This window comes from Simochromis diagramma, unplaced genomic scaffold (assembly GCF_900408965.1).
Source record: "Simochromis diagramma unplaced genomic scaffold, fSimDia1.1 OVJJ01000333.1, whole genome shotgun sequence".
NCBI classification, from domain to species: Eukaryota; Metazoa; Chordata; class Actinopteri; order Cichliformes; family Cichlidae; genus Simochromis; species Simochromis diagramma.
Genome location: NW_024386765.1, coordinates 3,705,647 through 3,730,061, shown reverse-complemented (window position 1 = coordinate 3,730,061; position 24,415 = coordinate 3,705,647). Strand labels below are relative to the sequence as shown.

General features: G+C 40.5%; 2 protein-coding genes across 2 annotated transcripts; one reads left to right on the top strand and one right to left on the bottom strand.

Annotated features, from left to right (window-relative positions):
* Positions 1–1,279: 1,279 nt before the first annotated feature.
* gabarapl2 (GABA(A) receptor-associated protein like 2) lies at positions 1,280–12,376 on the bottom strand. Its single transcript, XM_040036471.1, has 4 exons — positions 12,160–12,376; positions 10,939–10,994; positions 9,856–10,028; positions 1,280–4,378 (listed from the first exon to the last, which is right to left on the bottom strand). The coding sequence occupies exons 1-4, from the start codon at positions 12,191–12,193 to the stop codon at positions 4,264–4,266; spliced, it is 378 nt and encodes a 125-aa protein (XP_039892405.1). The 5' UTR covers positions 12,194–12,376; the 3' UTR covers positions 1,280–4,263.
* Positions 12,377–13,727: 1,351 nt separating this feature from the next.
* tmem231 (transmembrane protein 231) lies at positions 13,728–22,203 on the top strand. The gene is made up of 7 exons (XM_040036416.1): positions 13,728–14,150; positions 15,094–15,260; positions 16,437–16,565; positions 18,070–18,213; positions 18,900–18,981; positions 19,067–19,172; positions 21,206–22,203. Exons 1-7 carry the CDS (start codon positions 14,012–14,014, stop codon positions 21,366–21,368), a joined length of 930 nt encoding a protein of 309 aa, XP_039892350.1. The 5' UTR covers positions 13,728–14,011; the 3' UTR covers positions 21,369–22,203.
* The last annotated feature ends 2,212 nt before the right edge of the window (positions 22,204–24,415 follow it).

Sequence of the window (24,415 nt, the reverse complement as noted above, 5' to 3'; positions counted from 1 at the left end):
GTTTTCAGTTGTTTTTTTTCCCTTGGCATGAGGGGATTCATTGTAGTTCTTTTCCATTAGAGAGAAAGCTGATGTTTCCAGAACTCCACAATTCAATAATCAGATGAATAAAAGCACTACAAGCCAAGGGAAAACAATATCAATCATATTTTAGATTCAAGAGAATCTTTTAACAGCTTCATAATTTTAGTCTGTGAGCGTTGGACTAATACAGAAAAAGCAGAGTTTTATATTTGAAGTATTGATTCAGCCCAGGAGGTCCGATTAAACAGACCTTACAGGAAAACTGAACCAGGGGCAAACACTCACTTCTTTAGACACACCTTGACCCCTTTTGCCTTCAGAGGTGCCTTAATTCTGTGTGGCATTAATTCGACAAGGTGCTGGAAACATTTCCTGAAGAAAACCACCCACAGTCACTTAAATCACCCATTCTGATGCCCAGTTTAAACTTCAACGGGTCATCTTGACCCTAAATGCACAGTTTCTGCCACGTGAGTGGCTGATTAAGCCAGTAAATGTATTTTGCAGTAGTTAGACTTTAAAGGGTCCATGGCCACGGCCGACTTCGATATCACTGAACCTGAAGAACATGAATATCTGTCACAGATGATGTGGCACACAGTATTTGACAAATATTAGGATAATTTATTTATAAACTCTGACTCAGTAGATTAACGATCACTTCTGTGTATCTATGTGTGAATCTATTCCACTGTGATGTTTCCCAGTTGGAGCTTTGACTTCCAGAGATGCTCCAAAGGATTTCAAGAGAATAACTCATGTTATCAGCAAAGACTATGGATTTATTAGAAAGACCAGGGGCTTGAGGGAAATAAATGAGGTGATGCATTTTAAGAGCAACAGTATTTAAAACTGTCCCCTTTAAAAAGAAGTGAGCTTGAACTCCGCTGTAAAGGCGTCGGATTGAAAACTTCATGCTTTTCCAGTAGATTAAGTCTGAAAGGTGAGGGCTAATGAAGTTAATCTACGTTGATGCATTATAAGACATAAAGTATAAAAAAAAAAACTAGGAAATGTCAGCTTTTGCTGCATGGAGCATTTTTGTGTTACATCTTTTTACAAGCCTGTCAACACGATCAGTGCTCATCATTAAATCTCTAGGTTTTTATTAAAGTGGACGATTCTGCCTTTAATTGTGCGCCTCTTCCTCGGACCCCCTTACATGATCATGTAGTGTTTATGTGTATGATGCATCAAAAATAGGGACACAGCTGTGAAACTCTACAGTGCAACCACCAAGTCAAAGACCACACTGTAAATTTTACATTAGTTTTTATTGGTCAGGTCTTCCAGCTACCTTCCCTTTATCAGATATCTAAAATTTATTTATGTCTTTAAGATATGTTTTATATTCATACAACACTGATGAAATAAGAATTACCAATGCATATTGCACAACATCAGACAGTGAACCAGCTTTGTGGAGCGCAGACATGAAAACTGCAACGAGGTCAAATGATGGGTGGAAACCAGCACCAGAAACTACAGGTGCAACTAAAAGTTCAGCCTCAGAGTCATCCATAGACGCTCTGCAGTGGACGGACAGGCGTAACTTTCAGGTGTGCAAAATGAAGCCAGTGCGAGTCTTAAACCTGCCAGCAGGAGGCATCTCCTCCGGCCATAAGTCTGTGTGTAGGAGGTCAATAGAAACGTCATCCTTTGGCTCCATTGGTCTTTGAATTTGTTAAACTTTTTAAATACAAGTTTATTATCTCAGTTACAAGCTTGAAGTCATATTGAATGCAACGTGAGAGCTGAGAGATCAAAAGGCTGTGAATGCTTTGCAGCCAAACAACACTTTACTTGAAGTTAATGACAAAGCACGGTGCGTCTTTTCTAAACGCAGGTTTCACTCCAGCCATGTTTGCAAGCCTATAAAGCTAAAAATAGAGTGGGACCTCCGTGTTTATTAACCCGATAGTTCTCCCGTTGTTTTAAAATTCATATTTAAATCTCATGACACATTCAGAAAAGATTCTGTTGAATTGTGAGTTTTTCAATCACTTTATGGTGATTTTTTTTGTCACATTTTTCAGTTTTTTAATGCTGTTTTTTTAATCCTTGCCCCTATAAATATAGTTTTACTTACTTAATTACTTTTATTTAAGTAAAGACCTGAATACATCCTTCAGCCCTGGTTTTAAGTGTGTTTTCTGAGTAGCCAAGACGTTTCCGTTTTAATGACGCTTTCATCCTTTCGGCTCTTTACTGTCCATTTTTTGAGCTCCCTAAAGTGAAATGGTGCAATGCACTGAAGTGTAAATCCCAGTTATCACAGCTCATTAATAACACAAAAGACACAGCAGGAGTCGCGCAAAACAATTTAATTACAGATCTGTGAATATTCAATTCCCAGTCACATTTCATGAGGGATGAGGTTTCCCAGAAATAAAAATCGCAAATAAATAGCGAGCTCTTTATTATTGTGGTTAATGAGCCCATAATTAAATGTTAAACAGGATTTAAACATAAACGTTCACACGAGTTTAATACAATTCAAATAGCTTTACTTTTTAATTAAATGTCACACAAGGACTCGACTGCACCCCAAGACACAGGTAGCAAAAATAAAACACTGAATGCTAAAATTTAAATATTGGATTAGAAAAAGAAAAAAGAGAGAAGTTCACCCACAGCTGTGAACTGCAGTCACCTCCCGGCCGCTCACGCTTGCGCACGCTGGCTAAGACGGTAACGCGACACTCCGGTCATCCATGTTGCACGGTGACAGACCAGCACATGTGCAAATCTGAGTGTGCAGTGACAACAAAGTTGGCAGGAACATGAAACTCTCAGTGCTAAATATACACCACAGCTGAGTGTGAGCAGCTTTAATTTCCCGCTCAACCATAAATCGATAGTTTTTCAACGTGATTGTTGTCACCTTGTCAACTATAAATAGATCAACAATCAACGATGACAGAACAACAGTGAATCAATGTTATTTCAACGTCAGTGTCAGGTTTTATCGGTATTTCAATGTTGTTTCAACATTGGTTTTGTGTTGACATTTCAATCCTGACGATTCTGATGGTTCAGATGGAAAATCAACATCTGTTCAGTGTCTCCTTGCTGTCTGGGTGCGGTCAATATGTTTGACTTGTACCATTACATCATTTATATTTAGCTAAACTCATTCACAGGTTATTATGAATCAGGGGGAATCAGAAGACTGTTGGAATATTTTATTAGTGCTGTCAGTGTAATATTCATAGAATAACTCCCACTGAACATTTCAGAACTTAATGGGTTTGAACAGAAATGTTACATTTTTAAAAGTTCAGTGAATTAATAATAATAAATAACGAGGCTTCGGTTGTTTGTGTCTCTAAATTGAGGAAATATTCATTAAGGTTTTATTAATTATAAGGTTGTTTTGTCATTAATTGTATTTTGTTTATATGTTAATTTTTTTTTCTGACGGTATTTTAAAACTTCAAGTAAAGTGTTGGATTTTTTGAAGCAGTTCAATGAATTCGTGTTTATCCAGCACAACATCCTGTGCAGAGAGACTACTGTCGGGCTGGGGCGGTCTCGGTAACATCCTGAGGAGTGGCGCCGGCTAACATTCACGTGCTTATGATCAACCTTCAAGCCTATCCTGGGCCTTCTACAGAGTATCTTTTGTCTTGTGGTGAACATTTCATACATGATATGATGAGCAATACAAAGAATGCGGGTAAGTATTCTAGTCACAGGATTACTGCGTCTCTTTCTCACTTCCACTGAACATAAATATCTGTGACAACAAATAAAATGGAGCATGACTGTGTCACATAATGATTGGTTTGTGCATGTGTGCATGTGTGTGTTTATTAACAGTGCCAGGATGATGAATGGTATCTGAAGTGGCTTTAATGTACATGACTGTTATTCAGATTCGCGGCAGTGTTAAAGATAATTCTCTCAGTAACTGGCCTTGAAACGGAGATCATGATAAAGTTCAGCGTTTGTTTGTTTGTTTGTTTTTTTTACATCATCCAAGCATCTGGGGAAAAAAGTTTGTTTATTGTAGCAAACTCGCATCATAAATGAGCAGTTTTAAGTATCAAAAGCTGATCAGAAATGCGAGTGCCAAATGTGTAGGTGTGTTACCTGTGTAACACATGTAAAGGCCAATTTCTGAAGCACTATGCACCAGTATATGTTAAGCCCTAATGTGTCGGTGTGTTTGGGGTTTTGTGTGTGTGTGTGTGTGTGTGCAAGCGTGTGAGAGAGAAACTAGTAATCAGTTATGCATTAACCCTGTGCTGTATAAAAGGCCTTGTAACCAAAGGTGTTTTCTCCGCTGTAGGCCACGTACAGAAAGCCGTCCTCGTCCTTCTCCTTGTCGTACAGCTGGCCCATCGTCAGACTGAAACACAGTAAAAACCGAATAGTTAGATGATGCACAAAACAGAGTCAGACATGTCTACAGGCTTTACCTAAAGACAGATTCGACACCATTGCATTACTGCGCCGAGTGTTTATGCCACCTTCATCTTTTTGTTTTGAGACGTCATGAGTGTGAGCTTCTGAATAACATGCTGGAAGACGGCTATCGGATATCCTGGTTTCTGACTCTAATCATGACCATAATTATTAAATCAACTTTATGTTTTACTCAGTATCACTTCAAACTACTTTGAGTTAGCCCATTAAGTCATCAGGAACGTGAAGTCGCAGAGCAAAGAACCTCAGGAGTCGCCCCCTGCTGGCAATTAAAACAAATGCATATTGTGGAATAGATTCACTTTTAGGCCAACACCGTATAAAAAAAGGCCTGGGCAACAAACACATTACACCGACATAAGCTCCTCGGCCTTGGAAACCCGTATCATTAAGCTCCTGGTGCACAGCTAATGTGCTGATGCCACAGGACTGAAATTCAATGAGACTGAAAACCGGATTCAGAAGCTGAGCCTGAGGTGTGGCCCAATACTAGCTATGTGCATTCTTTATATACAGTGCACAGATATATCAAAATCCTTCTTGAAGCAACTCTCACCACTCTATAGTGACCTTGGTAATTCCACCCAGCAGTTATTTGGGCAGCTCCACCCTTTAAATGGAGGAACAGATATAAAAGTAATTTGAAACTGTAATCTAAGTACCAGGATTTAACTGCATGTACTGAGATTTTGTAGACACAAGTTGATATGTGATGTTAACTTGTCTGTGGTTTTGGGCATTTGACAATCATTCTAGCAAATGTTCCTCCTCAGGGTTCATGCGGGAGATCTGTGGATAGACCCACTGCCAACCCAAAAGGGCAAACCTGCTATGGGCTAGCCTAGTTTAACCCTCAAGGCCCAGATCGTGGTTTTCTGTGGGGAACCAATGATGGGTTTGCCTGCACTTTTCACACTGTTCAAAGTTAAACTGCAGAAGCAGAACTGCAGACCGTGTGCCTTTAAAAGTAAAAGTTAGCTGCAGCGTTTACTTTAAAGGTGGGAACTGCGTCGATTTTACAACAACAATAACTAGTAATTACTGAAAATTACCTGGGAAATCTGCCAACCAGTCTAGCATTGCACATTTCCCTAGCAACCAGTGGTTACCAGTGGAAAGCAGCAGGCCCAGACGGAAAGCAGCAGGCCCAGACGGCATCCCAGGTCGTATCCTAAGAGACTGCGCATACCAGCTAGCTCCTGTGTTCACTGAGATATTCAACATCTCTTTATCTCAGTCGGTGATCCCCACATGCTTCAAAGAGTCCATCATTGTTCCTGTCCCGAAGAAACCCCACCCTGCTTCTCTCAATGACTATCGCCCTGTAGCCCTCACCTCAGTAGTGATGAAGTGCTTTGAACGCCTGGTCAGAGACTTCATCATTTCTTCACTACCAGACACACTGGACCCACTACAGTTCGCTTACCGTCCAAATCGTTCCACAGATGATGCCATCTCTCATCTCCTCCACACAACACTCACTCACTTGGACACTAGAAGGGGGAATTATGTTAAAATGCTCTTCATAGACTACAGCTCTGCATTTAATACCATAATTCCCTCCACACTCACCACCAAGCTGGAGCATCTGGGACTCAGCTCATCTATGTGTCTGTGGATCTCCAACTTCCTAACTGGCAGACCACAGGCAGTAAGGATGGGCGGACATGTCTCAGCCTCCACCACTCTCAGCACTGGAGCCCCCCAGGGGTGTGTTCTGAGCCCCCTGCTGTACTCTTTGTACACATATGACTGTGTGGCCACTACCAGCTCCACCACCATCATCAAGTTTGCTGACGACACCGTCGTGGTGGGCCTGATCTCTGATAACAACGAGACGGCCTACCTGAAGGAGATTAGGAATCTGGAGAACTGGTGCCAGAGGAACAACCTCCTTCTAAACGTCAGTAAGACAAAGGAGCTGATAGTGGACTTCAGCACTAAGCAGGAGAGGAACTACCAGACCCCCGTCATCAACGAGTGCCCAGTGGAGAGAGTGGACAGCTTCAAATACCTCGGAGTTCACATCACGCAGGACCTGTCATGGTCCTGTCACATCAACACCGTGGTGAAAAAGGCCCGACAGCGTCTCTACCACCTCAGACGCTTGAGAGACTTCCAACTGCCCTCCAAGGTGCTCAGGAACTTTTACTCCTGCACCATAGAGAGCATCCTGACGGGAAACATCTTAACCTGGTTCGGGAACAGCACCATGCAGGACAGACGAGCTCTACAGAGGGTTGTGCGGTCAGCTGAGCGCACCATCCGCTCCGAGCTCCCTGACCTGCACTCAATCTACAGCAGGCGGTGCTGGACCAAGGCCAGGAAGATGGTGAAGGACCTCAGCCATCCCAACAACAGACTGTTCTCTCTGTTGAGGTCAGGAAAGCGATTCCGCTCCCTGAAGACCAACACAGAGAGACTGAGGAGGAGCTTCTTCCCGCAGGCGATACGGTCTCTCAATCACACCACCACACAGAACTGACCCACACATACAGTTCTTACACACACACTGGACATTCTGGACATTGTTTTCACTTCATTACTTAAATCACGCTGCTGTTATTGTGTATATATTTATTTATATTTCTTCATACATTCTTATATAGTTCTATATTGTGTATTTTGTTGTACAGTTATTTTATTTTCAACTTTAATTTATATATTTTATCTTATTCTCCCAGTTACATTTACCCTTCATTCTAATTTGTGTTGTACAGTTATTTCATTTTTAACCTTAATTTATATTTTATTCCTTCCTAGTTAAATTTACCCTTTTTAATTTTTCATATTTATTTCCCATCTTATTCATAGCCTTTTCCTTTTTTGTTTTCTTTAGGTCACGAGCAGTTGTCCAAGCATTTCACTACATATCGTACTGTGTATGACTGTGTACGTGACAAATAAAATTTGAATTTGAATTTGAATTTTGAATTTTTATGTCACGTCAAATATGACAAAGACCTGAGCAATGTTAAGCCCTACTGTGTCGGTGTGTCTAAGTTTCATTAGACTCACTGTCAAATCTGATAAAAACTACAGGCCGTCTGTTTAATACCTTCAATGGGAGCGTGAGGTTGAGAGCTCAGCGATTACAGCCAGATGCATGTTTTTGCAACATGAACATGAACATTCCTCACAACAGCTGATTTACGTGTGGAATAAATTCCTCATAAAAAATGAATTTAAGTTTTAAAAATAAAAAAGAGCCGCTAGTGGTTCTTCCTTCTGGTTCCATTTATCAAAGCTGTGGACTGTAGGAGCTGTGCTGCTGAAACATCTTTGACATCCTCTTGCTAAACAACTACTTGGAGCAACCACATCAGTAGAGACGATGCCAAAAAACATTGTCCCAGAGCCAGTCTTTTTTGTGGAACTGGTTCTAGATTTGGTTCCAGCATTATTGCTTTGTTAGTGAAGAGGTGGCATACGTGCTGTGGCTAGACTTTAATAAGGAGAGCAGTATCAGCGTGCTACAAAGCACTCAGAAGCAGATTCCTTTGATAAGCCGCCTCTCTCTGATCCCATCCCGTCCCCCCTCCACCAGTCAGAGCAGATGGCTGCACCTACTTGTTTCTGATGGACACTTCTTCCTGTTAACAGGGAGTTTGCCCTCCCCACTTTTGTCAAGTGCTTCCTGATAGGGGGCCTTGTGATTGCTGGGGTTTCTTTCTAATAATGCAGGGTGTTAACCTCACAATATGAAGCACAATGAAGTGACTTTGGTTAGAAATTGGTGCTATATAAGTAAAACCGGATTTAATTGAATAAACGACGAATAGATGAGAGACTTTCACGCTGCCTTATGAAAGAAAGTACAGGAGCATAAAGAGCATAAAACAGCTTCTTCCCATCGACCATCAGGCTACTCAACACTCACACCTAGAAAACTGCTGATCCCTGTGCAATATCTACCTTAAGTGCAAAGCACTATAGTAAAAATAATATATGGTGGAGAGTGATGTGTCATGATTTAGAAGACGAATCATCATGAACATAATTCAATGACCACTAACAATTACGGTGGACAATAACACGTCCACGTTAAGTTGCGCTGATGAACTGAATTATTTAACATTAGCTTCACCACTACGTGAGCTACCTGGATATTATTTGCCTCTCTGAAAGGACTGTGACAGCGAGCTCTGTCTGTCTGGGTCAATTTGAGGAATTTACATACACATTACCTCCTCTCTTCATTTCTTGTGCTTTTTCATGGTCTTTTATGGTTGATGGTGTAGCCACAGAAGAGAATTTTCTTCGAATACATACAGTATCACTGTTTTTAGTATTTACAGCTGTTTAGTGCCGGTAGGACACGTGACCCAAGGGCAACTAAACACAGGACAGCAAAGTGTCCAAAGAGGAGCAGTGTTTACACAGACATGACTTCTTTCTGGTGAATGGGAGCAACGCACAGAACTTAGAGGAGAGAAACAAAGTATCGATGCTATCGCACTAGTATCGCTCCAATACCAATACCAGCGCTGGTATCGATACTACCGATATTTGGATCGATCCACCCTTGACGCCCCCACCCCTTCTATAATATTCACCTACCTCTATTATTTCCATCTATTCCACTGTTTACCCATACCATTGATAAAGCTGCTAACATTAGGATTAGCCCCTATGTACTTGGTGTTTTAAATTATGATAATATATTACTCTTTTATTCTTGTTCATGTTTGTCTGTATACACCAAGTTCAGCTGTGCTTCCAGTTTCTTTGTTTACTTAACCTTACAACAACCATGAATCTTATTCCATCTTAAAACTGGTGAAAGTTTTGATCGAGGTGAAAGTGTAGCTTCAGACTCAAATGGAGCTGGATAAGAAATACTTCTACATACGATCCTGCTCATCAGTTACACAAGATGAATGGTTAAAGACATTTTAGGGAACACACAGTGCGCACATTACAGCTTTGATAACGTCAGGCTGTTGATCCAGGGTAAAATGTGGCTAACAGATTTTAAACATATTTATTTTTACATATTTATTGCAGAAATTTTGCTGTAACTATGTAATGAATTCTGGTGATACGGCCAAAAACCACTAAACTCGAATCAGTTAATTCTTGGTTCCCAAGAACCGGGAGACATCTGAGTGAGGAGAACAGATGCTAAAAAAATCAACGTAACTCACATTTCTTTCTTAAGCTACAACTACAGAGTACAATTCATGCAATTCAAAGTAAATATTAACAATATACAGCATAAATATTTATTTCAAAGGTATTGTTAAACTCAAAAAAAGTTCAAATCATCTAACACATTTACATTCAATAAAATTATCGAGAAGAATGTGTTGGCACAAGGTTTTTTGGTCTCTGTGGTGCACACTCATGAGTTTGGCCTTTAAATCTACTGACTTGCTGCAGAACGCAGCGCACTCTCACCTGGACTGGGGGACCGTTTTGTCAACGAAGAGGAAGATGGCTTTCTCTGAAGGCAGCTGGATGCGTTTCCTGATGATCCACATGAACTGGGCCACAGTGATGTCAGAGGGCACCAGGTACTTCCTCTTATCTATGTCCACTATCTGAGAGCCAGAAACCTTCTCCACTATCACCTGGAGTACACACATTAACAGACAAATGCATTCTTACACACTGTGGTCATGCTGTGTGTGGGCCACAAATCTCCCAATACTGTAGCAAACACCTGCACTCCCTATCTGAAAGCTTCTGGCTGACCATTAAGCTTAGCCTTACAATAATGTCTGTGAGTGAAGTTGTAAGAACATGTGTCACCAGTAAGCCCTCAGCAGCAAGGTACTTGTAAGGTTTTAAGGTGTGTCACAATCAATGGCTGATAGTCCTTCTTCTATCCACGCATGTTTTTATTGCATTTGCAATTTTCACTGGCTGAATGCAACACCAAACCATCACAGAGCCATAACTGTGGCCCATCCCAGCTGCCATAATGCGAGAGGTAGAGTGTGCCCAGGCTGTCGCTGCGTCTGTGACGCACAACATCATTAAAGGATTCAGACAAAGGAGGGAAAATCCCACTGCACAAGGGACAAGGCTGAAAACTAATTTTAAATTTTGCTCTCTGGGGTCCTCATGTTCTACTGCATTAGAGACAGACATGGCTCTCTATAGTAATCACTGCATGGGCTTAGGAATACATTAGTAAACCATGGTCAATGGAAAAAATAGACAAACTGAACAGACCTAGGCACTCTGCTGGGGCCTAACTTAATTAAGACAGACTGAGGAGAAATGGAAAGTTGTCCTGTGGTCATTTTCTGCCCGGATAGGCAGAAGAAAATGGATGGTGGTCTGGTCAATCAGAATCTCAAATTCTTTATGGAAACCATGAATGTTGCATCCTCCAGGCTAAAGATGAGAGGGACCATCCTTCTTGCTACGGGCCTACAGCTCTGCTTATTTAAACAATGTCAGAAGACTGCACATTTACCCAATCCTGATGTGAATTTAGCAGGTTTTGGGTAACTGCCCTCCCCCACAACTCACCGGTACTCTGTCAGGATATTTGTTTCGTATTTTGGCTGACTCCACACATCGGTGCTCTGAAGGAGAGACAGGAAACAAACAGGAAGTCAGAGATTAAAGGGCTGAGCGAGGCCTCTTGGGATTCCTCTGGCCTTTCAAGCCAAGGCTAGTCAGATATATCGGCTCAAATGCACATTCAAGCACAGCATTAAGGTTGACTGCAGTTTACGCAGACAGAGCGGCGGATGCCTTCTAACATCAACTCACAGTGTGATCATGTGTGTTAAAGTGGACACTTAAAGGCATTACTGTCACAGGTCAGTAGTAAGTCACATCAGCAGCTTTTATTAAGTGATTATTATATCAGGAGGAGGAAAGAGCATCTATTGGAGGAAAGACTGCATGCAGCAGGGAAAACAATGAACAGAGGTCAGAGAGGATGAGGTGATGGGTGAGAAGATGTGTGCTTCATTTAGGTGCACACTTTCATTAGCCCAGTTAAGAGGCCTACTTTTGCTGTGTGTTTCTTTAAAAAGGAACTTCGAAGTTATCTGAAGAGAGTATGGAGACAAAGGCTGAGGAGCAAAGCCGTTCCAGCTATCTAAATTTGGAGAGAACTTTACACCAAACTCAGTTCCAAATTCTGGCACATTATTAATAAACATAATAACACTTACACTGTTTGTGTTAGGTGTTACCAGCTCTGAATCACTGAGGCAGCCCTCTTCAGTACCCATTTAAGTTATAAGGCCTAGTTAAATAGACCCTGGAGGGGGTTACCCAGCAGCATGAACCAACACAAAAAGTTGTAGCCCTACTGCATACAGCCGAATTTGCCACAACAGTCCCTGACAGCCCTTAATCATGTTATTACCACAGGGTTTTAAGTAGTGATTACATATAGGCAAAGCAACATTAAATTGTGGGATTTTTAAATGCATTTTGGTTAAGAACGTGCATGCAGTGGAAAAACACATTTCAGGGTAGGATTGATTGGATGCATCAGGGATATTGAAAGGTGAGCCGGATTTTGACAGCGGTCATAACACTTGCAAGAATAATCTTAGCATTAGTTGCTAGCCATGCAGCATCAGCCATCATGGATTTATATGCTGAGGCAAGCAATACATTTCTACACCTATATGGGATGAGATGGCAACAATGGATGCGGAGAGAAAGACAGAACGGAGGGTGCGTGACATGACAAGATCTCTCGTTTCATAACAATCCAAACCCCTTTACCGAGGGAATGGTCCTCTTTAAACATCCATTTCATCTTTGCTGGATCCCCGCACTGACGCGTGACGGCAGGGTCGAAAGGCGGGCTTCTGAATCTGCGGATAATGTCCAAAAATCCAGACAAAAGCGGTCAAAACAAAACGTCAACAACCCCGCTGAGCCAGGAGCTTTCAGCTGTCCGTCTATCAGGGAGGTGACGTCACTGTCTGACACAGGGGAGGTGCTGATGGTTTTGGTGCTGCCTTCAAGTGCTCTCAGTCCAGCTACGAATGCAAGGGTGTCAACCATAAGGTCCGGGGGCCATCTTCGGCCGGGCAAAGAGTGTAATCAGGCACATTGGGGGGTTTTGGAAAATGTGAAAGATGACAAATATTGGACTTTTAACTGTATTTTCATACCTTTTACAGCTTTTCCCACCTCATAGCCATTCATAACAAAGTAATTAAGTAACAAATAAGCAATTAAATGATGCTCTACTAGAGCAATTTATTGATTTGCAAAAAGTCCACAGACAAAAAATTAAAAAAAAAAAATTAACAACTAAAACTTTCTGTTATATAATTACAGAACAGTCTGGGCAATGAGATAGCAGAATTGCTTCTCTAATTTTACACATGTATTTTTTTTTTACAATATAAGCCCAGAATCATTAAGGCTGGTGTTACTTTTTCACTAACTACAGTAGAAAAACGTTATTATGTAGAAAAACCGATTTGGACTGTAAATGTGCAGTTAAACCTCTGGTCAATGACAATAAGCAGAGTTTCACTCATCTGGCCCACTTAAGATCAAAGTGGTCTGCATGTGGGCCACAATGTAAAATGAATTTGACATCGGTGTTAATGCATAATGAACCCATCCAACCATCCATAATAATAATAATAATAATAATAATAACAATAATAATAATAATAATAATAATAATAACAATAATAATAATAACAAACACAACATTATCTTTAATGCTGATTTATTTTCTATTGTGTACAATTATATATTATGTAGCAATTAATGTCTTATTTTAAGATGAAAACTACCACACAGAATTTTATTATGTGACTGCATAGTGAAAATAAAGAATATTTAGATTGGCATGTAAAGGGAAAATGCAAAATGAACAGAAAGTGATAGAAAAAACCCAACAGACACGTGTTTGCAGACATACCCAACTGAAAACATAGGCAAATACAGGACGTGGCCTGAAACGGGTGCAAATTGACGAGATGCAAAACGACCAAGACACAAAGTAAGAGACACAAAACCGCCTCAAAGAGAAACTAAAAAATAACCAGAGACCCCCCCTATCCTCAAAAAGATTGGAAAAAAAAACCGGCAAACAACTTGAAACAGACACAAAAAGGGCCGCAAAGCGAAGCAAACTGATGAAAACGGTGATGAAATTATTCAAAAGTCAAAATTACAAGAAATAAATGCACAATAACCACAAAAATATAGAATCCCTGCCTGTAATGCGTTTCTGCTTCTGTACACGTTTTGTGTGTGTGTGTGTGTGTGTGAGTGACCCCTGCTAAGGGTGCTCCTCACCGTGCTGGTATCGCGTGAATGCAGCACAAACGCGAACACTGGCAGCCATGGTAACCGCCAGACGCTAAGCTAGGAAGGAACATGGCGCGGTACTTGGTGCTAACATAAATAGCATGTTAATTCACTGTGTTTTTGACCAGTGCCCTACTAGACTCACTTCATTACGGAAGCGGTTAGATGACTAAGGGATAATTTGTGCTTGCTTAGCATTTTATTGTCGGTTTGCCCACGCTGATCCTCCGAGGGCTTTCCGTCGGTTTAGCATCTTTGCTATCTGGAAGACTGAGCTGTTTATACCTCCAGCACACTTATGGCTTTCTATGAGGTGTACTCTCACCCGGCTTTGATTCGGTACAAAACGAGCGTGTGCACGAAAGCCACGCTGTTCCTGGTTGTGGTTCTGTGCCTCACCTACATCCCACCTCTGCTGGTTGCTTACAGGAGCCAAGGTACATTTACGGTCCAGAAACTCTACATGCGCTCTAAAAACTACACCCTTTAACAGCAACACATGCCGCGCTAATAGAAGCAAAATATTTGTTTGCACGTCACTCATGGAAAAACACCAGGGTTGCGCCACGCCATGGAATTTTCGTAGATAATAATGTTAGCTGGTAAGGCAAAATCCAGTGGCACTTCCTCTATTCTCCCAAGTCTGCTAGGTATCAAAGCATGGGACAAGCCATGAAGTTTTAAATTACATTTATAAAACTCCCGATTGAAGCTTTTATACACCTATTAAGATTCATTTTGCACTATCAGACTTCATTTATCTCTGTCAGGAATCACAGGCTCCCTGTTTCTCTTATTGCTCTCGTATGACTGTCAAACATATGTTAAAACGCTTAATTCATGTCTGCTTTAAACAGAAAACACATAGAAAGCATTGTACGTGGTTGTTTGATTGGCAGTAATTATTTTCATGTTTATTATTACAACTGATAAACAAGTGGTTGGTGGTGTCCATGTGTAAAATGACAACAGAGTTGAAAACAGAAGCCTTCAGTGACATCATCAAGCTGCTTCTGTTTTCTAAATGAGAATCATTTAAGAAAGGAAATTTAGTATTATTTTCACTGACTTTGAATACAGCATGGTTGTTGGAGCCAGACCGGCTGTTTTGGGTCTTTCAGAAACTGCTGATTTACCAGAATTTACTGGGATTTCCCCACACAAAAATCTCAACTCCAGTCTCTTGACCTCCAAGGAGTGGTCCAGCAATTCATTTATTTATTTATTTATTTATTTATTTATTTATTTCAAATGGGTGTTAGTCTGATTTATTTTGCATATGTTTGTAATTACACCAAGTAAGTAGTTGTAGAAAACTGAACAGTTTGAGTGGTACTACAAATACATGCTCCTTGTTCTCAAACTTGTTTTTAATTTTAGGTTTTTGGATAAAAAGGAGCACTTATGAGGAACAGCCAGTTGTGAGATTCCAGTATCAGACTCTGCTTGTTGCAGCAACCAGTACTAGGGGAGAATATGTCGCCTGGAGCACCTTCCCCCAACTTAACAACATGCTAGGAGCCAACCTCCGGATTCCTGCTGTCACTGTAAGAATGTGTTCACAACACGCCACTCAAATCAGCACGGTGCTTAAGTTCTCTGGTAACAAACTACAGCAGAATCGATCCTGTTTTAATAGAAGACATGATATTTAAGTAATGAACTAAAGCACTGTGTTCACAGTTGAGTTTTTTGAGCAGATGACTGGATTGGATTAGATGAGATTAGACAGGTGATTAGAGTTTATGCTGAAATCAGAATTTAGAAGTAAGAAACTTGGCCGTGGTGTAAGCTTCATTTTCGTGCTCATTCTGTGTATTTGTGAATGGTGCTTGTGACCAAAGTAGCTGTTAGTGAGTGCATCAGTGTTTTTCATCAGTAGGACCCAAGCAGCAACTTATGGGGCTGAGAAATGAACATGCAGTTCCCCCGATTCCCTTTTGGGGCCTTCTCAAAGAGTAAGGGAGTCTCCACAGACTCCCATTTAGTGCTGTGGGGAGTTTTTGTCAATGTCACAAGGTTGCTGTTGAATTTCATTTATGTGGCTGAGCCGTTAGCTTGCTTTGAATTAGGAGGCAGCTTTGTTAAGGCGAGTGTGTCCAGTGAAGCAATGTTTTTCAGGTGGGCCAGTTAAATGTAAATTTTGCTCGTTTATCTCAGGATGGTGGTGCATGAGATGCAGCTTCTTGTTCTTGTTTTTAGTGATTATTAAATTTATTTAATGCAATATCAATATTTGGTGTCCCCACGTTGATACAAAACTGCCTCACAAAATCAGTCAGTATAGAATAGCTGCAGATTTTGGCATTTATGTATTGGTTTAATATTTTTCAGCTCCAATACGAACTTGTAATAAATGTACAAAAACATTAGGTAAGTCTGCATTGTACCATCACAAAAGTACTGAAAGGCCTCACGTGGCAATTACTTTGATTTTCTTATTTCATACAATAATTAATGATTTCACTGTGTGTAATACATTAGAAATGTCAGTTATGTTATTTTTCCTTGTAGTCCAGTTGCTCAGTGAGCAGTTTGAGTTTACTGTCATTGAAAAGCTGGAAAACGTATTAAGTAGCGAGCCCTGGTTTAAAAAAGTGTCCGTTCCTGCATAATAAACATCATGTTTGTTACTGTTTATACTGAACAGTGGACAGATATGATTTTTTTTACTTTTAATAACAGTAGAGTCTGCTTTGTTCTTCTGTGACTGCACTTTGCAGGTGAGAGAAGAGGACCAGAACCAGGATGGGAAACTGGACCTCCTGGTCTTTCAGCTGCAGCTTCCTCTGAAACCCAATGAGCAGGTGTACAGCATTCAGCTGCTGCTCACCTTCAGCTACCAGCTCTTTGTATGTATCCCACAGCATTACCCACTCGCACAGACACTCCATGAATCTGTTAAGCTAGTTAGTGCAAATTAAAGGTTGCACATTGGGCCATAAATAACATGGTTCACCACTAAAGATGCTCCAAAAAGGCACCAACAGCAATAAGATGGCCAAGAGGTCCACGTTACTGACTTTAGATAGTTTAGGTTTGACCTTTCCTCTGTAGGACACACCTTTTAATCAGACAAGGCTTTCTACTAACTTTAAACCTGAGAAGGAGCCATAAAAAGTTTATTTCTTTCACTTACGAAACTAATGTTATGAAACGTGATAAAATTTGTGAGGTAATGGTGGGGCTGGAGCTAAGAGGCACAGATCACCACGTGATTTTTATCAGTTTTAGTAGCTTTGGGGATTTTTTAAAAGCCTTTTAAGCAGTTTTAAATGTCAATATTTCTCTCACTCTGCCTGCTAAAAATAGAATTAAAGCTGCAAGCAGCGACTGAGAGGGCCCCCGCACCCTGGCATATATCCAGGTGCGCTGCGGTTGAGCCATGCTGGACACCTATGCCCACTAGGTGGCGGTGGAGAATACCATCTAAAGTTCTCTGAAGCATATCAGATGTTGAACCACAAGTGAAGACAGGAAATAACCTACTGTGTATTTCCTGTCTCCACTAGGTGGCGCCATAAGTGTGACCTAATATTGGCACACAGATGTCTCTAGACTCGCATCGAGGCTGTGAAGTTTGGGACATACTGGACGATGTTTAGCTGAGATTTGACAATGTCGTGTCCTGTGGCGAATGAGTGAAAATTAGCGTGCCGCCAGGACCACGCCTTTTCGTGAAAATTCAAAAGCTTTGCAATTTAACATCACTGAAGCCTTTAGATTGTACTCACCAAAGCTCATGTAGACCTGATAAAAACCCTAGGAGGAGTTAGCTAACGTACGAGGCCTGAAAATGGACGAAATTGCCGCAAAATTCCACTTTAAATTAAAAATGGCTGACTTCCTGTTAGGTTTAGGTCAATGGGCCCCGGGACTTTTTGTTTTTTCATCTTATACATGTTTACCAAATTTGACTCATGTAGCTCAGCTATGTGTCTGTAGTACTTCTTAATAGCCAGCATCGGTGGCGCTCTAGAGCCATTTTGAAACGCTAAATCGGTAAAATATGTAGATTTTATGTAAATTTTCAGCAGATCTGAGGCGTATGCACAATTTCACGAGTTTTTGAGCCTCAAATAGGTGATTCATTTGCCTGAATATTGATAAACAACAGAGCAGATACAATAACCTTCACACTTTTAGTGCTCGGGCCCCAATTATTACATGTGTAAACACATTTTTCCAGACAGGTAATAAATATTACCTATTTAATAACAGGTATTTCAAAGTGCTGTAAATAATAAAATGTGGCCTTCAGTGTGACAGCACCAAAGTAGGGCCTTCAGGACCGTCTACGGCTGGTGGTTCAGCTAAAGCAGAGCGTAATATTTGTTGTTGTTGTTGTTTTCCCAGCGGATGTCCACCGTGGTGATGCAGAGTCTGGCATACATGCAGCACTCCTCTTCTGTCCCCGGAGCTAAGCTGTTCATCAGCGGAGACCTGAGGCTGCAGCAGAGAACGCCTTTGCCTCACAGGGGGCTCTACAATATTTATAATGTAAGAGGACACGGGATCACCACCTTTTTCTCTCGCTACACCCTTTAGAGTAGATGAGTGCTTTGCTACCACATTCTGAGCCTGGAGCGGAGCAGAAAGGCACTTTTAAGATCTGATATCCAAAAGCTTCGTGCTTCAGTGGTTAGTGTCATTGTAGTATGCATGTGTTTGGTTTGCTAACAATGTTTGCTAATGTTAAATTAAACACACCAACCACATCCCAAGTGTCTTGCTTTACAAGAAGGCTCATTCACAGCAGAACAGTAGCTTCTTATCTTTTCTGTCTTCTGTAAAGGCGTGTATTTGTTAAGCACTCACTACCACTGTAACAGCCCACTGAACGCGCTTTTAAACTGGGTGTATACATGATGGTGTCAGAGAAGCACCTGCCCAAATTTGTATCCATATGGTGTCATTTTTTAGAATATGTGTGACTTAGACATCCACAGCAAATGTAACTCCACATAAAACAAAACAAATCTGCATAAAATACTCCTGAAGTATTAATCTAAAGTTTACTTCAATATCAGAGTAATTCAGCTAGTGATTTTAGCCATCGCAATAACCCCGTATAAAAATATATTTGCAGTACACCATGCATCTTTGCTGTGTCAGTGTTAATACATGCTGTGGGGGATGATTATACGTTAATGTGCTGTTTTCTCTTCCTCCGCGTTGATGCTAAGGTGTCGGTGATCGATGGCTCCAGCCCTTTTGCGAGCGCGTATGACCTCGAGAACATAATCAGGAGCTACCAGAACAGAAACTGTGAGTTGACAAAGGCGCTGCTCTTGTTCGGTTTAATGTCAATTTAGTCAAATTTTGCAAATGTGTAATTTCTTTCCTGCCACAGTGACCACAGTGCTGTCCTGCCCAATCCCCGTGTGGACTATAGGACGAGCTGCCGCTGCTCCCTTTGAGCTTAAAGCTGAAATCCGCTACCCTGTGGAGGTCATCAGATATCCTTTTGATAAATACATTAAAATGGACATGTTTGTTTTCACATAGAGTAACCTTCAAAAAAATATATCTTTGAATACTTTCTATGGATAAGGTTTATTTAAGGTGGGACGCTGCAGACAAAGCATGTTTTTTTCATGGACTGTTCAATTTTGAGCTTCCGAGGTATTTTATATAGTCTTGTCAGTCCTCTGACATGCTTTTGAGATGGTAATACAAAGGAAATGTCCAGAACACACACTGAGGTGCTTGTTTTACACCTCTGGTAATGCACATGTATGTAAATTACTGTCATTTTCCAATACAAAACTTTAACAGTCATTTTCTTACACTCTGACATACTCTTCTACGTCATTTGCATACACCAGAGTTTCCTGTTTTATTCCTGCCTGTATCGTGATGCTTTGTATGGCCTTTTTGGCTTTAGAATATGGATTTCATTGCGTATTTTCTGATTCATGAAGCGATAAAGAGAGATCTCAAACACTACCTCTATGAAAAACCTTGAACTCATTTGGGGGTGATCCTTGATTTGGACATTTGTGAAACCTTGTAATGTAAAAAATGATTATAAATAATTTAAGTAAACTTTCTGTCAGTATATGTTAGCTCCATGTCTCCAGAAGCCCAGAAACATTTCATAATAAAAAAGAGGTTTATGATAAATTTAATCTCATGTAAGTAGGCTTTTATTGGACATGTTTTCCACAGCAGTACTGTACATGCATAAAACTAGGAAGGTAAAGGGAGGCTGTAGCAGCAAACCTCTGAATGTTTATTCTCTGAAAAATCAAATATTATTTCCTCTTTACTCAATCAGGCGTCACATAGCTTTGTTGTTCAAAGCACTGTAAAATAATTCTGCAAAATCACTGCGTCAGAAAAAGTAAGTAAAATGAATGTGGTGAGTTAGAATAACATGCAGTAGCTTAATTAACTAAGTGCTTTAATTTAGCTGGTAATTCAGCTCCGTTTGCATGATATTAACATTTTATGTCAGGAGACTGGGATGTCATTTTCTTTGTCCCATTCAGTGCTTTACTTATTCACATGCTAAACTTTGCTATGAAGTTTTGGGTGATAGAAAAGTCAGGTAAAATTCAGAAACTTGTAAAACATGAGTACAGAAAATTTAGAGTAGGGATGTTAAACTCATTAAAGTGACTTAAGTGACTTAAAGACTTGAAGAACTTTTTTGTCATTGTAGTTATACAACAAAATTTGTTTGGTAGCTCACAGAGGCCAGCAGCAATAAAACAAGAAACAGCATAGTAACATAATACAGTCACATTATACAGTGGGCCACATAATAATGGGTTGGATTTTATATAGCGCTTTTCAAGGCACCCAAAGCGCTTTACAATACCACTATTCATTCACTCTCACATTCATACACTGGTGGAGGCAGCTACAGTTGTAGCCACAGCTGCCCTGGGGCAGACTGACAGAAGCGAGGCTGCCATATCGCGCCATCGGCCCCTCTCCAACCCACGCTCAGCCCACGCTCAGCCCACGCTCAGCCCACGCTCCAACGTTAAGTGGGCCAGAGGTGTTAGACTCCCCTTTCTGTCACTGTACAGAGGTTTAACTGCACATTTAATCCTGGAGATGTCTTAATATAAGAATAAGAAGTGCAATTACAACATTACATTTACGTCATTTTTCTGCACAGTAGAGAAACAGATGTGTAAAAGTTAAAAGAAAAAGTTCTGGTAGTTCATTGTTCTAACATGTAATTATCCTGAAAAAAAACTTCTGTCATTTAATTGTTTGTGTATTTTATTTAATTCATTTGGTGTAGTGTGAAAGACCTTAAAAAAGGGTCATTAGTAGTAGCAGAAGCTGTAAACCGCGCCAAAATACAGTTAAAAATTAAAAATGTGTGCCGTTGCATTCACATCTGCCAAAGCAGTCCAGAGGCCCAGACTGGAGTCTTTGTTGGGCCGATTCTGATTCTAATGTTTGACACCCCTGATTTTGGGGTGTGGTGTCTAATTTTTGTCATTGTTTCTGCCTTGACTTCTCCCTCCACCTATCGCCCCGGCTTCTGGGAAACCATCAAATTTGCCTGGATTCAATATGTCAGCATCCTCCTCATCTTCCTCTGGGTCTTTGAACGCATCCAGAGATTTGTTTTCCAGAACCAGATTCTGACAACTGTCCCAGTCCCAGTGGGAAAACCCCACACGTCATGATGGTAGTGCTTCGACCTCCTTATGCAGCCTGCCCACAATCTTCTTTTTCCTTGTTCTTCTTTGAACTTCTTTCTGCTGTTGCCTCGCGTGTGTTAACTCAGGTTTACAGTTAGCAGTAAGTGCTGCCCCATCATCGTCCAGAAAACCTGCTTTGGTGATCTGAAACACATTCACACATTAGGACCAGGCAGCATCCTCGCAACACCAGTACAACCAGCACCCATGCTGCACATTCAATTTTAAAACTGCTTTGATATTTGTTAGAAAGCAGAATCAGTCTGTCTTTTGTTGCACGCAGGAACTTAAAACACAAAAAGTGGTGTCTGAAAGGTTAGACACATTCAAGGTTCCTTCTTTTGTGCAGAGACAACAGTGCACGTAGCGCTGATTGACCTGTGCTGGCACAACTCAACAGCTGCCTCTATACGATAAAGCGCACTGAAGTTATACGACTCACAGATGTCCCGTTATCTCGAACATCCATGGGCATGGCAGTGTTGAAAACAAACTGTCTGTTGCAGTTGGCAGTTTGGAGGTATTTTTTGTGAGAAACGGTTAGGAGTTTCTGTATGAATGAAATCCCATGTAGCAAATCTTGAAGATTTTAAAATTTTATTTCTTTTTTCTTTACCACCTGAGGAGCAATGGAGCAACCTCCTCTAATAAAGCTGAATAGTTGTTTCTCTGAAAAGTGGATCTTTTTCTTTCTGCTGCTGTTTTCTAGCAACTGTTTAGGAAATATGAGAAGAGTTTGTGCTATTGTGTGAGTGTATGTGGCAGAATCAGTCTTTTGTGTTGTGGCATAATGGATAATAAATATTTTTTACAGTTTTAACTATGTGTGTCTGCTTTAACCATAACATGTGTGTGATGATTTCCTAAGAAATGAAAACTAAAACCTGTTTTTTTTTTTAAGTATTCAGACTTTTTCTGAAGCAACCTGTTGTTTTTTTAATGTTTTGTGACTTTTTCACGAAGCCATAACCCCAACTCACAACAATATTCATCTTAAGAGACTTTATATCATAGGGTTAATAACCAATGAGCTAATGATCTCCTGTGTGAAAGCACTTCAAAGGAGTTCACAACAACCGAGCTAATGGAGGGCTGCAAGTAACCAGAGATCATAAATGTGCAATCCTAGCATGTGAAATACCAGAAGGAACTAAGTGTGAGAAAATGAGATAATGTTAATCATGAGGTTCAAAAGTATTAATGGTTAACCGATCCCATCATCAGAATATTTAGACAGAGCAAATGGCCAACACAGCTCGAACTGGCTGAAGGATGATTCTCTCCCTGTCTTGGAGTTGTCCAATCAGGACACAGCCCTAATCCTCAAGATTAGGACAGAAGAATTCTTTGTGTGTTAGGAAGCATTCCTGGTGGTGCAAAAACCAGTTTCTCATTAACATTTACTCTTGGAAATAAAAAGGTGACAAGCATTTCATGTTTTATTACACGTCCTTTAAGCTTTGGTGCTTGGAGGAGGAGGAGGAGCAGTGTGTGTGTTGCTCGTTGGCTTGACCGATGTTTTTGTAGCAGTCCAAGCTCCTCTGTGTCTCTCCCCTTTTGGCCATTCAGGGCTTTGCACAAACAGCAGATGTTTTTATTCAGTGTGCGTACAACATGGACAGCCAGCAGACTGTGAGCAGAGTGGTTTAGAATGGCCAACTTCACTTTCAAGCCTTTTAATATGTCACCAAGTTCTCACTGTTAATTGCAAAATTCATGAAACACCCCCCATTTCTTTATTTGTTGATAAGATAATGGGAAATTGGAGCAGCGATTTATTGATACATCTGCAAACATACATGGAAATACAGATTATAAGGCAAAAATAGAGTCTGTATAAATCTAAGTTTGAAAGTCAATATTTAGTATGACAACTTTTTAAACCAATTATATAGATAGTTTGGCTTCTTGACAGCATTGAGAGAATTCCTGATCAGGCTTCAGTAAACAGTAGATGAATTGGATCAATTGACCTCTGATTACCTCTGTCTCTGATGTCTGTTACCCCCATTTTTTTAAGGACAACTTGTCCGGGTTCCTTAAAACTTTTAATGATACAGGTGCAGAAACACTGTTTCATGTCCATCAAACTGTGTTATTTTGGGCATTTTTCATAGATTTAACTAAATAAAAGGCAACAAATGATGTTTTCTGAGATACACTGCTAGTAACAAAATGCCTAAAGATACAATTTAAAATTGGTTCTTTGTTAAGTTGTCTGTTATGTGTAGTAACCACACTGGTTTCTACACACACTGATTTCTACACACTGGAAACCACACTGGTTTCCACACATCAAGAGACTGAGCTAGGAGCCTTTTGATGGTTGAATGATTTACAGATCGGTGTTCAGTGGATTTAAAAAAGTATTTCCTGAATGCTTAACTTAAGAACACTTTTACACATTACAAGAAAATCTGGCCCATTGGGAACAAAATATGCAGAAACAAAGGGTGGCTCGAGACATTTGCACAGTACTGTATCTTTCACACTATTAGCAGGCTCTGTAGTTACTTCATTTTGACTTTGGGCATATAGGCTGCAGTACTGCACTCTCTTCCTCCCTGTGACTCATCCTCCAGGGAGAAGTTTTTTAATGTGTGTGCATGTGTGTTTATGTGGTTCTGTGCCTGTACCAGAGCATTAGCTCATTTAAACCGATCAGTTAAAGTTTGTGCTGGACGAAACGATTTAGTAACACCCAAGCAGCTCAGCAACTGCATCTCAGAAAGATCATGTCTTAACCATTCTGTGGGTACTACCTTTTATTCGTTCTCAAGGTCAGATTATCTGAACATATAAAGTCTTGGCTCACTTCCTGTTGATGTCATTATCTTTATCATAAACGTGCTGCATGCTCTTAAACAAGAAAAGAAAAGGTGTTTTATTATCAACTAAACTTTACCCAAGAGACACAGAAAGGACACGCTGCTGCTATATTTGGTTAATGTTTCATATTAGTCAATTAGATTCATTATTATAAGGATGTTTTTGCATCACCACAACAGCACAAACATAAAGTAGAATATGTG

Coding starts and splice junctions, on each gene's coding strand:
- tmem231 (XM_040036416.1), top strand. CDS start 14,012: ATGGCTTTCTATGAGGTGTACTCTCACCCGGCTTTGATTCGGTACAAA. Junction 14,151..15,093: donor GGTTGCTTACAGGAGCCAAG/GTACATTTACGG, acceptor TTTTAATTTTAG/GTTTTTGGATAAAAAGGAGC. Junction 19,173..21,205: donor TACCCTGTGGAGGTCATCAG/ATATCCTTTTGA, acceptor TTCTCCCTCCAC/CTATCGCCCCGGCTTCTGGG.
- gabarapl2 (XM_040036471.1), bottom strand. CDS start 12,193: ATGAAATGGATGTTTAAAGAGGACCATTCCCTCG. Junction 10,995..12,159: donor TAAAGAGGACCATTCCCTCG/GTAAAGGGGTTT, acceptor TCTCTCCTTCAG/AGCACCGATGTGTGGAGTCA. Junction 4,379..9,855: donor AAAACGGTCCCCCAGTCCAG/GTGAGAGTGCGC, acceptor ACTGTGTTTCAG/TCTGACGATGGGCCAGCTGT.